This window comes from Miniopterus schreibersii (assembly GCF_964146895.1).
Source record: "Miniopterus schreibersii genome assembly, chromosome: 10".
NCBI classification, from domain to species: domain Eukaryota; kingdom Metazoa; phylum Chordata; class Mammalia; order Chiroptera; family Miniopteridae; genus Miniopterus; species Miniopterus schreibersii.
In genome coordinates, this window is record NC_138110.1 from 54,490,585 (window position 1) to 54,504,057 (window position 13,473).

General features: G+C 50.2%; 1 protein-coding gene across 7 annotated transcripts in view; it reads left to right on the plus strand.

Annotated features, from left to right (window-relative positions):
- The window catches only part of PTPRT (protein tyrosine phosphatase receptor type T), a gene marked incomplete at its 5' end in the record, with an annotated part of 804,541 nt that overhangs the window by 499,069 nt on the left and 291,999 nt on the right, over positions 1-13,473 (plus strand). For all 7 annotated transcript variants that reach the window (XM_081150334.1, XM_081150335.1, XM_081150338.1 and 4 more), the window contains one exon: positions 12,887-13,183. In XM_081150334.1, coding sequence (XP_081006460.1) covers positions 12,887-13,183 — 297 coding nt within the window. The remainder of the gene's footprint in view (positions 1-12,886; positions 13,184-13,473) is intronic.

Below are 13,473 nucleotides of genomic sequence, written 5' to 3' on the forward strand. Positions count from 1 at the left end.
CTACCTGAATGGCTGATATAAAAAATAGTGCAGGCACCAAATGCTGGCGAGGAAGAGAGTGCATCTGGCATACACCCCTTGTGGGAAGGCGAAATGGTCCAGTGGGAGGAGTGGCCCCGTTGACGTGGGGCTTGCTCAGATGACTTGCCCTGACCCATATGGCATCAGCAGACATGACATGAGGGAGGCCTTAAGAGCTCTTGCATTGGTTAGCGTGGCTCTGGCGCACCCTTCGTGGCAAGCACGTGGCCTTAGAAATGAGCTCTAGAATATACACACGTGGAGCAGACCTGACCACAGTCCTCAGCCTGGAGTCGGGCCTGGCTGAGCCCAGCCTAGATCAGACAGAGGCATGAGCTCAGGAATAAATGCCTGTTCTCACCGGGGGTGACGTGTTACCCAGCAGTATTGCACTAAATGAAGGAGCCCATATAACTGCATTCCCACCTCACAAGAATCGTAGCAGAGAGGTGTCATTAAGTCCACTTTCCATCTTATGAAACTGGGGCTCAGAAAGGGAAAAATGATTCATTCAAGGTCACAGTTCATCAGTCAGTTTTGGTGCTCAGGAGAGAGAACATGGGGAAATATCGGGCGCACGAGCAACACTGTTTGCAGATGGAGGGGAGATGAAACGTAGGACGGGCCTTGCGACTGATGACGCTGAAGGGAAATCTCGCGTTTTTCAGGGGCAGCTTTAGAAGGTTAAGTCACAGGTAAAAGTCAGGGAGAAGGGTGCTGACCTCTTCATGATTCCGATGGGAAGGACTATCATTTTGTGGTTTACATACGAGCCTGTGCTGGGATTGTGTCTCGCAGTGTCAAGGCAAGGGGCCCCCACCCTCTATTAAGGTCAGCCAGGAGCATGGCGCACATTGGGCCCATCATCTTTGCTGAGAGGGCTCAGCAAGGCCAGAGGGCGCTCCCCAAGGCAGGGAGGCGGGCGATCAGAGGGTAGACGGGCCTTCTCCCTGTTGCCCTCTCCCACTGGGGTTCTCTTCGTGGCCTTTGCCCCCAGGTGACTGAAAGAGACCGCTTTCACTTTGTCGCATGCCCTTTCTCATTGCCTAGGCAAATCCCCAACGAGACGAGGCAGAGAATAAGCCTCCTTTAACTGACAGTGGGTTTTATTTGAAAATTTTCCTTCAGTTTAATGATACTCTTGTACATTTCAGAGAATAAAGCTTTGGCCGTCATGAAAAAGCTTGGCAGGCACTTCCGGGGCTGCTGACGCAGCAGGGCCCGTCAAGGTCCAGCAGCCCTGAATAGTGTCTGCAGATTAATGCAGTTCCTTGGGAGATCAAGGATGTCCTGGGGTGGGGGCTTCACAGTTATGAGCTGCCTCAGCTTTGAAAAGCCCCAGATCTGGATAAAGAGCCCAACTCTCAGACCGAAAGGGAAGGGAGTAGTTCTGGGTGAGGGGCTATCAGCGTCCAGCCAGGAGATAATCCTTCTGGTTGTTTGTGTTACATATCCTGGAAACAATTTGATTTGCACATGGCTTCTCATCAGCCTCGCAGTGATAGCAAATTAGCTATTCCAAAGACTGTTCCTAATTCCAGTGCCCACACTGTTCGTGGCCACCGTTTCCCAGGGAGAAGGGAAGTTCTCAGGATGTTAAAACCTCACCCGGGCCCAACACCAGATGGCTTTGACCATCAGAGATATTTCAGGTTTTATTCTTTCTCCAGCCTTTTTTTTTTTTTTTTAATAGACAAGTAGACTCGTCATGAATTGTGTGAATTGATGTGACACACAGATGTGATGTGCTCGCCTTCTCCCCAACCCCAACCCCACCCGAGACTACTCCTTTCTCTGGAAGCTGAAACCATGTAATTTAGAAATTGCTTCTCTCTTTGCTACCTGATTTTCTCTGCCACAAAAGTAGTTTTTAAACATTCTAAAGCTTTTCTTTCCAGGCTGCAGTCTTGTGCCTGTGTCCGTTTAATCAGAGCACCGAGCGGTGGACGTGGTAGGAGGCGCAGCCGACCACCCTGCTGCTCAGCTCAGCAGCAATCAGGTGGCTGCTTGGGGACAGGGTCGAGGGGGAAGAGGCAGGTCTGAGCCAGAGCTGGGAAGCAGAGTGTGGCCAGGTAGGCCCTCAGACTTGTGGGCAGGGGGTACCCAGGCAGAATGGAGAGGAAGGATGGGCACGCACAGTGTTCACGAATTTCAGACAGTGGGATCGTGCACAAGTCTAGGTCTAATTCAGAGATAAATCACACCTCTTATTCTGACAGAGGGGATTGCCTATAAAAAATCGTTAGCAGTCGTGGTCCTCAAACAGTGTCGAGGCAGCCCAGGACTCCACAGTGAACTCACGGAGGCACCAGGTGAGGGCATTTACATTTTTACCTTTAAATTATCATGCAACACACAGTGTCATCTGTCTGACACCATACAAACTACTAAATTGAGATGGTCCACAGTTTCATCATTAGGTTGGGCTACACTCATTTCGGGGGCATTATATCCCTGCCAAGCTGGGTTTCTGGTAGTTGCTGTGATGAAAGGCAAGTACTGCACAGAGATCAATGTGGAACAGGCAACGAGTGCCGTGTCTAATCTCAATCCAGTGTGAGAAGTTGTTCAGGGGTCAGCAGATGCACATGTCCCATTAGTGAGTAATTGGGCTTATTTAAGAATGAAAGTAAAATAGTTTTCCTTTGATTTGTGTGTACTGTTTTCCCCAAACCACTGTTAAGTTGTTAAACTGTAAATACTTATTAAGCTGCTTGGTCCAACTAATAAATGAAACTGTTAGGTATTTCTTTGGTTAGAAACCTATGAAAAAATTACCAAAATGCCAGAGAAAGTCCGGAAACCTCTGGTTAACTACATGTGAAGAATTGGCTAGGAAACTGAAACGGTAAAAAGAGAACATGAAGGCGTTATACATGCAGCAGTTTGGGAAACAGGTATTGGTAAGGGCTGGAGAGAACAGGCTGGAATTATGAACATTTAAATATTGGAAGAGGGAGCGCTTTTTGGCTGGTGCTGGTGTCTCTGAGATTCTGCAATGAGGCTGACTCTTTAAGTGTTGGAGAAACTGCAAACTAGATGCAACTGCTGTGACAGGACGGCCTACCTCGCAGGGAGAAGTGATCTGGAGTGATGCCTCTGGAAACAGGAAGCCAGTCTCCCGCCTCCGCCTTGCAGGCGCTCTCTATCGCCCCCCGTTGGCAGGACTAGCATGGAGCCCCGTGGTGGAGCAGAGCTGTGGTTCAAACGACATCTATTTTTCAAATTGGTTTTAGTTTTACAAATACAGTTGACAGCCAGTAGTTTATTAGTTTCAGGTGTACAGCATAGTGGTTAGACATTTATATAACTTATGAAGTGATCCCTCGATTAGTCTACTACCCACCTGGCACTATACATAGTTATTACAATATTATTGACTATATTCCCTAGGCTGTACTTTACATCCCCATGACTATTTTGGAACTGTCAATTTGTACTTCTTAATCCATTCACCTTTCTCACCTACCCTCCACCTCCTCCCACCTGGCAACCATCAGTTGCATCTATTTTTAACACTATGTCCCCAACACCCACCTACCACCCCATAGGTGGTCCATTTCAAGCTAAACCATGTTCAGGAAAAGAGTACGAACTGTATAAATAGAGAGGAAAGATCAGGAAAGGTCAAGGAGCTGGTGGCAGGGCCTGAAATCAAAGAAGTAACATTTGAGGCACAAGCTTCCCTGAGCCCCCAATCTCCCTTCCCTGTTTGGTTTTTCTCCAGATCACTAACTGCCCTCGGACACGCTATATAATGTTCTGATTTGTTTTATCGCCCCTTCCCTCAAGAACATAAGCCGCTGAAGGGCAGAGAGGATTTCTGTCTGTTTGATCGACTTCTACAACTTGTACCTGTACATGGAAGGAACTTAAAAATATTTATTAAAAGATTGAATTTCTCCCATGCTTTACCTTTGCCTAAGAATGCTCATATCCCACTGTTACACCTGCCTTGGCTGTGACTCTCACCTCGTAGGAATGGTAGGAGAGATCATTATAATGTGTAACACCCGGACTGGCCTCACCCATCGCTGTGTGGGGGTGTATGTGTGGTGGGAGGTGGGGGTTGCTTCTCCTGTGGCCTGTCCACTCCTGCATCAGAATCTCGATGGCCATTTGCTCCTGGAGTCTTGTCTCTTAGACGTGAAATGTGCTGCCTTCTTTGCCTGGGGTTCACCCTTCCCACTGCCCACCCTCCCTGCCCCATCCCTCCACACCTTGTACCCTTCACCTGGCCAAATCCTAGCCATGCTTTGCCCAAGGCCCCTCCTTCGGGACAGCCTTCTTGGCCTCTGTATGCCACATCCCACTGCCGACGACTCACCCTAATATTTCACGGTGGAATGTTCTGGTCAAGTTGTAGGCTAAGCTCTTGGGGCCCAGTGCTGATAGTCTCCCAATTAAAACCACACTGGGTAGGGCAGATCCCAGGTATTCCATTCCAGTCAAAGGCCCTCACTCCAGAGGCTTCTGATACCATACCTTGACCAACAACCTTTATTTTGCTAATTAGCACAGGAAATGTCAGAAATTGGTGGTTGTGGGTTGAAATCGGGGAACTGTTGCTTCACATAAGAATAAGTATTGTAAATGGACTCTAATTGGTAAAATTGAAGGTCTTTGTAATATGTGGGTTGGTCAAATCTTTTAAAGCACTTTCCGGATAACACAAAGAAGAGGGACCCAAGAAGTCTTCTAGCCTTTAACCTTAGGGATGGCGTCCAAGCCGGGATTCCTAAACAGCCCTGTGTCATCCATTCCATGAGGGGGATTCCTGGTCCTCTGATGTGACAATATGCTAATGGATTTTGCCCCTAGAACAAAGTAGGCAAATTACAGCCCCGTGGCCTTGGCCACCTGTTTCTGTAATCAGCTCTCATCGAGACACTGCCTCACTCATTTGTGCACGTATCACCTGTGTCTGCCTTGGCACTACAACAGGGAGCGTGGCTGTGTCAGAAACTGCCTCACCCACGAAGCTTAAAATACTCGCTATCTAGCCCGTTACGAAGAAGTCAGCGCCTACCCGAGAACGCTGTCATCAAAACTTCCATAAATGACCTTTTCATGCAAGATAGTAACCAGCTCACCTAAAAGGACAGATTGTTGGGACTTCGTTGAAATCTATGGAATAAATTGTTTCACCTGCTCACTACAATAAACAGCCGTGTAATAGATGCTCATCTGTGTAGGAGACTTTGCCCTGAGATTTGCTTTTATTATAACCTAATAATGCAGTTGTTGGGGAATCATTAACCTTCCCTCACCTCCAATTTCTTTGGTGGCTCCTGGTTTCTATGAAAAAGAACGTAAGGGTTGTGCACGAGTCATGATTAAATTGGCACAGGCAGTTCCCAGCACCAGGCTGTGTCTCCCTGCCACGTGCTGCCTAGAACACCAGCACTTGCCAAAGACTCATCCGGAGTCACCATTCCACCCTTCACAGTGGCTGTGTCTGCATCCCCTCCGAAGCATGAGTCTCAGGAAGGCAAGAAAGTGTCTGTCTCACTCACCTGTGTCCCCAGCGCCTGTGCCATCTCAGAGGTGCAGGGAGTGTTTGTAGAGAGGAGGGAACAGATGCATCTGAACGTGCATTCATGGGAGCTCACTAGCTCCCAGCTAGAGCTGGTTCTAAGAATGATCCCAGCAGTCAACTCGATTGAGAACCAGGCCAGGGGTCCCCAGTAACCTACAGGACTCCTACCTCAGTGGCTCCCCCGCCTCCCCCGCTTCTGGAGGCGGGAGCTGTATTCGAGGGAGCATAGCCGTGTCAAGGGGCTTGGTGGACACTGTGTCCTTAATTCACCTCGCAGCCCTGAAAGGCAGGGAACATCATTCCTGTTTTACACATGAGAAAATGAGGCATAGCCAGAGATGGAATATGTGCTTTAGGTCCAGGTAATGTTCTTTTTAGCAGGTCGCAAGGCCTCCATGCTCAAGAGTCTTTTTTGATTAGTGAGTAAGCCAGTGGGCATGTGAAGGAATTACCTTCTCTATGGTGTTGCTACAAGAGGATCACCTCCTTACAAGGTGACATGTTCCAGCTTCAGATGGTTCTAGTTGTCAGGATTGGCAGGACCCAGTGGCCCTGGATTGTGAGACCACCAGCATCCCCAGATGAAGCCTCTGGATTCCCGTCCTCGCCTACCCTCCTAAATGTTCAACAAATTCCTGTCCACCACACATCTCACAGGAATTAGAGGGGGTGTGGGAAGGTAAGCAAGTGAGTGGGTTTGGATGATGCTGGAAAGAAGATGGATTTTAATTTCGTTTCTTTTCCCTCTATGTATCATTTTCATGCCGAAATTGCAAATTAATGGTCACATCGAACTATCTGTCAATGTATTACTGCTCTTGCAGTATCGAATTATGTTGGCAATCATGTTTCCAGCTGTCTAGGACCCTGTTGCGATTTAATTTGAAAGGATTCAAATTGCATCTCCAAATGGATAAAAAATTAATTTTACATATAAGCTGTCCACCTCTGCATTTTCGGCCCTGTGCCCCAAATGATCTCAGTTTAGGTTCACCTTTGAACAGTACATGTGTTACAGCTAACTCCACATGCGGAGATGAATACATAGAAAATCCACGCATTGGAAACCTGCTTTGCTGTTCTTTTATAATAAGATGTTCTGCCTTGATTAAAGTCCTTGAGAGACTCTATAGCTATTGCCTTTGACAGCAGGGATGGAGACTGAGTCCATCTCGAACAAAAAAGGCTCCAATTCTGACTTAACCACATGGTTACACGAAACAATTGGAGTGTAAAGAGAGCCCTGTCCCCCCTCTACTTATGCTTCCCCCCTACAGTATATTAGGGCCTTCATTCCGGTTTGGTCTTCAGTCATCTCTACTTTCTATATTTACTCATACTTAAATTTATTCATTAAGCAGCTGTGTATTCCAATGATAAAAAAATGAAGAGATCTAGGGGCTCAGAAGTCAGCAGGGGAGGTAAAACATGAAGCAAACATACAAACCCGCAATTTAATAAGAGCGATGCGAGAAGGATGCTAATGCGTTAAAGGAAATGGGTGGCGGAGGCATTGGCTCTACCCGGGGAAAGGAAGGCTTGCGGAGAAAGTTACAAGGAGACGGTGGCGTTGGAACTGGGCCTTCAATAGACTGAATAGGGATTTGCCCTGTGGCATCTCGGGCACAGAGAAGATCATGGACACGAGGGTGGAGGTGTGAAAGGACTCAGGATGCGGCACTTCGCTCTAGGGATGTAGGACTCAAGGAGAGAGCGGTAGGAATGCAGGGGACTGGGAGGGAGGAGGGTGCAGGCTGGGTTCGGGTGTCAGGCTGATGGTGGTGCTTTAGCGAGATCCTACCTGGGAAGCGAAGACGTGATCAGAGGCTAGGAGGACCAACCTGCCTTTGGAGATGGCTGCAAAAATGAAGAAGCTTCTGAAAGCTTGAGCCAGTCGGTCACACACAGGCACAGACACGTGCACGGACATGCTCCTGTCCCTAACATGTGCAGGAACACGAATGGGTCTGGGCTGCAAATATGCAGGCCTGTGGCTCCTTCCTTCTCTTTTCACCTGACGTCATCCCTCCCCACAAAGGGCCTCGTGCACATGTGTCCAGAGACTGTGGTCCTCATGTTCAAGCTTTGTCCCCAGATAGCCATCCTCTGGTCACCCAGTGGGCCTCAGGGTGCACACTTATGGAGTACTGTCTGATCTGGGAAGGGCAGACCGAGAGAAGAGAACTGAACACATCTAGGGGGGTAGTTTGAAGCACTGGGGTAGGGAATTCTGGGGTGTCTGAAGCCTGTCTGGAAAGGGGAGCACAGGGGCCAGATGGACACACTGAACCACCAACACCTGTCTTAAGGAGGGCACAGCCTGAAGAGGCTCAGAGCATGCTCCTCACCGCCCGGGGCTCGGGACAGGACCCCTGTCGCCAAGTCTAAGGGCACAGAGAACATGCACTCAGAGGATGAGCCAGTTTGATTTTCCACCAGAAGATGATTTTCTAGCTTCCCAGACAAGCCATCCTCTCTTCCTGTGTCTGCCATCTCGGTGGCCTGTAGGCTGTTACTCAAGAAGGTCATATGGATGGGGCGTTATCTGGAGGCAGAAAGCATAGGCTCTAGATTTGAACATATTTACACAGAAAAAGTAAATTCAACAAAACCAATCTCCATTGCACACACAGGCTTTGTCAGCAATTTCCAGTTTGCACCAACCCAGATGCAAACCTGAGGGTCTCCCTGCTGCAGGCTGTTACTGGAGCAGGAGCTGGGTCTGGTGGCTGAGATTTGGGGGGTCAGATTGAATGCACGAATGCCTCCGTCACACTAGTTCTGAAAACTAGTTTCATTGTCTAAGATTTCAGGACATTCTCTTGCTTGAATGCAAAAATAGATATTGTCCCCTTAGAGACTTGGTGACATCCTGGAGGCGACAGAACAGGGACCGTGGAGTCAGGGGGTCTGAGCTCAGTTCCCAAGAACAGATCACCATCTGTTCCACTCCTTTTAACAAACATGAACTAGCCCCTCGGCAGACCCTGCACCATGTGCTGGGGTTGCCGGACAAATAGAACATGGTCCCTTGCAACCTGAGAAGAGTCACGAATAAATGAACAAGCGATTCCTAGAAAGTGTGACAAATGCTGAGTGGGCTGGACAGCTGTGCGAAGTGCCACGAGAGCCCAGAGCTGGGAACTTGGCTGTGTGGCCCTGGGTAAGTCACATCCCTTCATCGGCCTCAATTCCCTGTGCCAGACAGAGACTGTCTGAGCCTGCAAGTGCCTGCCTGGGGCCACCGCCTTCCCTTTCAGCGTGGGAGTTCTTGAACCCACAAAACACCTCCGCTGCGTGGATCTAACCCATAGGCCCCGCCAGAGGCCGTCTTGCTTTTTGCATGTGAACTGAGATTTCCTTGAGCTCTTGATTTCCGACGTTTTGAGGACCCGCAGCATCACCTCTCAAGGTGTTGATGACACATGGACATCTTTTCCAAGTCCCCCTTGCCTCTGGTCACTGAGTGCCCAGGCGGTATCTTCTTTGGTCTCAGTGAGTCATCCAAACCTCAGCCCGCTCCAGAACCCTTTGAGGACCTTATTGAAGATGTAGGAGTCGCACAGGGAATAGTCACATTGGGCTCCACCCAACCTTTTTCATCTCGATCACCCCACCTTGTTCTGTTCAGTCCAGCAACTGGTGAATTATTTTTCTCTTGCCCCTGAGAGCTGAGCACCACTGACCCCAGGGCCCTGGGAAAGCAGCTTCTATTCCAAGCAGGCTCCTTATGGCATTTCTCCAAGAAAGGCCATGCCCGCCAAGTGGAATGCCCACTGGTGGGCAGAGGCGGTTTCTCTCTCCTCAGTTCATTCTGTTCTCATTAACAGCCCTCTGAGGTTAGCACAGTAACTTACTTTATAGATGAAGAAGTGGAAGCTCAGAGATGAAGTGCCCTGCCCAAGGTCACACAGCTCCTGAGCCCCGGAGTCTGGCTTCAAGCTGTGCTCTGTCTGGCTCCATGGTCCCTGTCTGTCTGATGACAGGCAGTGACAGGTACGTCGGGGGGAACAAGTGACTCTTCCTGACCTTGCAGCCCTGGGAGGGAGCCTCTGTGCTCCATGGCAGGCTTACAGCATCTCTTACCCTCTTTGATAAGGTGCCCCTGCCTGCTCCTTCCTTTCAGAGAAGCAGAGGGGGCTTTGCGTGCACACCCGCACAGGGGAGCTGTGGGCAGAATTCTGCAGTAGCCAGAGACCAGGTGGGGGACAGGCCAGTGGTCATCTTCACACTAACTGTGATTAAGTCCCTGCTCCACCCGCTGCGGCAACCCCAGGCCCCTGAGGGTCAGGCCACTTTGGCCTGACAGTTCTGGGCTTCCTCGGAACATCCTCCCCAGGCCTTCCCAGCTCCTGAGGACTGTGACATGCCTCATGTTTATGTCTGTTCCCTGGTCCCAATCCCTCGTGGTATCACAGTGCCGAGCAAACACAGAAGCACGGGACCCTCGTGAACTTCAAATCTTACTGTGTGGCCCTGAGCCACTCATACTCTGCCTTCCTCCAGGGTGAGGCTAGGCTGAGGCCGTCCTCACAGGTGAGACTTGCAAAATAGGGCGTCCATTCGAAGGGTAGTTGCCAAGGTCCCCCTCTTGGGGGTCTCGGGGCTGGGCATCGCTGCAGGGGGAGCAGGGCCCTGCTCTCAGTGAGCTTACCTTCCACTGGGCAGAGGCGGTTTCTAAAAAAACTGTCACAGTGCAAAGTGATTAGCATATAAGGGAACAGTTAACCATAGGAGGAAGCAAGAGCCACTGACCTCTGCCAAGGGGCGCAGAGGGGGAGCCTTCACAGCAGAGGCAAAGTGAAGGGGTTGAAAGCAGGAGAGGGACTGCCACACGGCAGGCAGCCGGAGGCGACAGGCAGCCAGCAGAGCGGAGCTCAGGAGAGCGTGGGAGAGGCGCGTCCCTCCCCCAGGTGCCAGCGCAGCGCTGGCCCACCCTCTTCCCAGGCCCCTGGTCGGCCCCTCCAGTCAGGCACGTCTCTTTACTTTGCATGCTGGGTGTGGAGTCTGGCTAGTCTCACTACTCTATGCAAGTTCCTGGACCTCTCTGGGCCTCAGTTTTTTCATCCGTGGAATGGGGTTGGCAGTCCCTCCCCTATAGTGTCACGAGATGACACAGATGACAGAACTCAGCTCTGTGGCTGCTGGCCATCAGAGGGGTTTGTTTGTTTTTTGTTTTGTTTGTGCTTTAAGGGCATATTGGAGATCCAAAAAATTATATTTAACACGGGCTGTGTATATCTTAAGATGTCTGACAAAATGGGGTGTCAGCGTCGGACTTCAAAGGGGCTTAAACGTTCCTGTTCTTAGTCGCTAGTGAGATGGAGAGGGACCCTGGGGGTGATCACCCTGGCGGGGCCGCGTGTCAGCCTTGAAGGCACACCCAGAGGAGGAGTGTCCCATGAGGTCCTGCAGGGATGGGTGGCCTCCCTGCCAGGACAGTTCTGGCATCTGGACGAACGGAAGGGCTCCGGCAGGGCAGGGGTGGGGATGCTGGGGTCTTCCGGGTATGACTTGTTAAACCCGCGGCGGCCACACGAGATCACCGCCCCCCACTCCCTGTACTTTTCACCTTCTGTTTCACGCAGGCTCAGCACAATGGACCCGCAGCAACAGCTCCTTCAGTGTCACAGTTTCAAAGTCACCCGTTTGCTTTGGGGACACTGGCTCTCCTTTACACCAAGGACCCGTGAGCATGAGTAATTGGGCTGTAGGAGTGACCGAGAACTCCTCGGTTGATCTGGGGCCAGGCTGCCCACTGTCCCCGGCAGTGCGGAAGCAGGGCTGAGCTGGCTTGCCAGGCTCCCTGACATTGCTGGGTTTCCTTCTCTAAAGTGGAGGGCTTTGAAGTGGTTTTTTTTTTTTTTTTTTTGGTAAGGCTCTGACACAAGTCTCAGGACATTTAAGGACAGATCAGGGAACTTGAGGACATCAAGGCCCACCTCTCCCCCTTCTTACTGCTGCATTGTTGCAGAGGCTGGCTCACCCCTACGCTTTGAGGGGCCCCGAGAGGTGATAGACTCCGTCATTTGCATAAGGATGCTACCCAACACTGTCACTTATAAGACGCTCAGAATAGACACAGCATATGAAACCTTATTGTTATTTTTATTACTATTTCTATTACTGCAAAAGAAAACCTACCATGTATGGCGTGCTCATTAAGTTCCAGGTGCAATTCTAACTGCTTTGCAAACAACCTCTCACTTAACTCCTGCTTTCCTTCTGAATGAAGTTAGCTGCTATTATTACCACCATTTTACAAATGAAATAAAAAGTGGACCCAAAGAGATTGCATAACTTGGTGAAGTCCTATAGGTAGTAGAGGGGGACATATACTGACTTAATCTCTAGCCGGTGCTTAACTACTCTCAGGTAGGAGAATCTGAACCAAGAACTTATGGGGATGCTAATTCCAGAAGAAGTTATGTTTCTACTATAATGAATGTCTAAACCTCTGAATGAGCTTTGCATGTGGGGATTGAAAAATGCATTCATTTATTGTCATCATCTGTTTTGTACAAAAACACCTAGTTCATTTGTATAAGTTAAAAATAGAATCTTCGTAATAAACTAAGACACAGCCAGTGTTCTGGATGGGGTCTGGGAGCACGGTCAGTGGGAAGGGATGGCGTGGGAGACAGCCCTGGGGTAAGCATGCGTGATCAGGTCTGCTTTTAGGATGATGTCTCTGGAGGGGCCTGTTCAGGGAAGAGTGGAGGGGAGAGGAGGAAGGGTGTGAAATGTTGAGTTGCACTGTGAATGAAAGGAGGGGAAATTCCAAGGCGCCATTCCTGGGTCTCGTGACCATGTGGCTAGACTGGGTGCTGTGTGTCTAGGGTGCTGCTCTGTTTCCAGCCTGTGCACCTGTGTGTGGTCAACTGAAGAGAAATGCGGGTTTCCCAAGGGGAGAGGATGTGGCCTCATTAAAGGCATGTCAGAACTCCTGCAGCCTTCTCAGTTAGCATATCCCCAAAGCGCTGTGTTTGCTGTTGGTGGTGCCCAAGATGGTTTTCCCTGGTACCCTGACCAACCTAAGAATTTAACAGTTTTGCATTTATTTTTATGGCTACCATTTATTTATGACAGGCGATTCAGGTTTTCCCTTTTTATGTATAGTTATGGTTTCTTTTAGATGCATGCATTTAAGTAACAAAGAGGAATTTGATTTACAGAAACATGTGAAATTATACTTTGCGTGGCAAAAGCCATGAAGCAGTGGCCGAATGGTGAGACAGGTTGGAAGAGCTGTTCCCCACCGTTCCGTGGGACGCCCGCCCCCCCTTCCTGACAGTCTCCTCTTGTGTCTTGTGTGTGTGCCTGCAGACCCAGTGCACGGCCCGCAGAACGTGGAGATCGTGGACATCCGCGCCCGGCAGCTGACCCTGCAGTGGGAGCCCTTCGGCTACGCGGTGACCCGCTGCCACAGCTACAACCTCACGGTGCAGTACCAGTACGTGTTCAACCAGCAGCAGTACGAGGCCGAGGAGCTCATTCAGACCTCCTCCCACTACACCCTGCGGGGCCTGCGGCCCTTCATGACCATCCGGCTGCGCCTCCTGCTGTCCAACCCCGAGGGCCGGATGGAGAGCGAGGAGCTGGTGGTGCAGACAGAGGAGGACGGTGAGCCAGGGAAGCGTGCTGACTTGGGGGCGGGTGACGGTGGACCTGCTGCGGGGCCGTGCCTGCTGGTTCTGAGGTTTTGGTTTTTCCTGCTTCTGTCATCTCCCCCTCTGCATCTGCTCTTTCCTGAGGTCTTCAGTGCAGACTATGCATTGCACAACTCCAGGGGGCGCTGTTTTCGTAGACACAGCAGGTCTTCCACAGACGTGCGCTCAAGTGTGACCTTTCTACACCCCCATCCCTCTTCTCACTTTATACCACCTTCTCTGCCCAACGTTTAACCACATGGA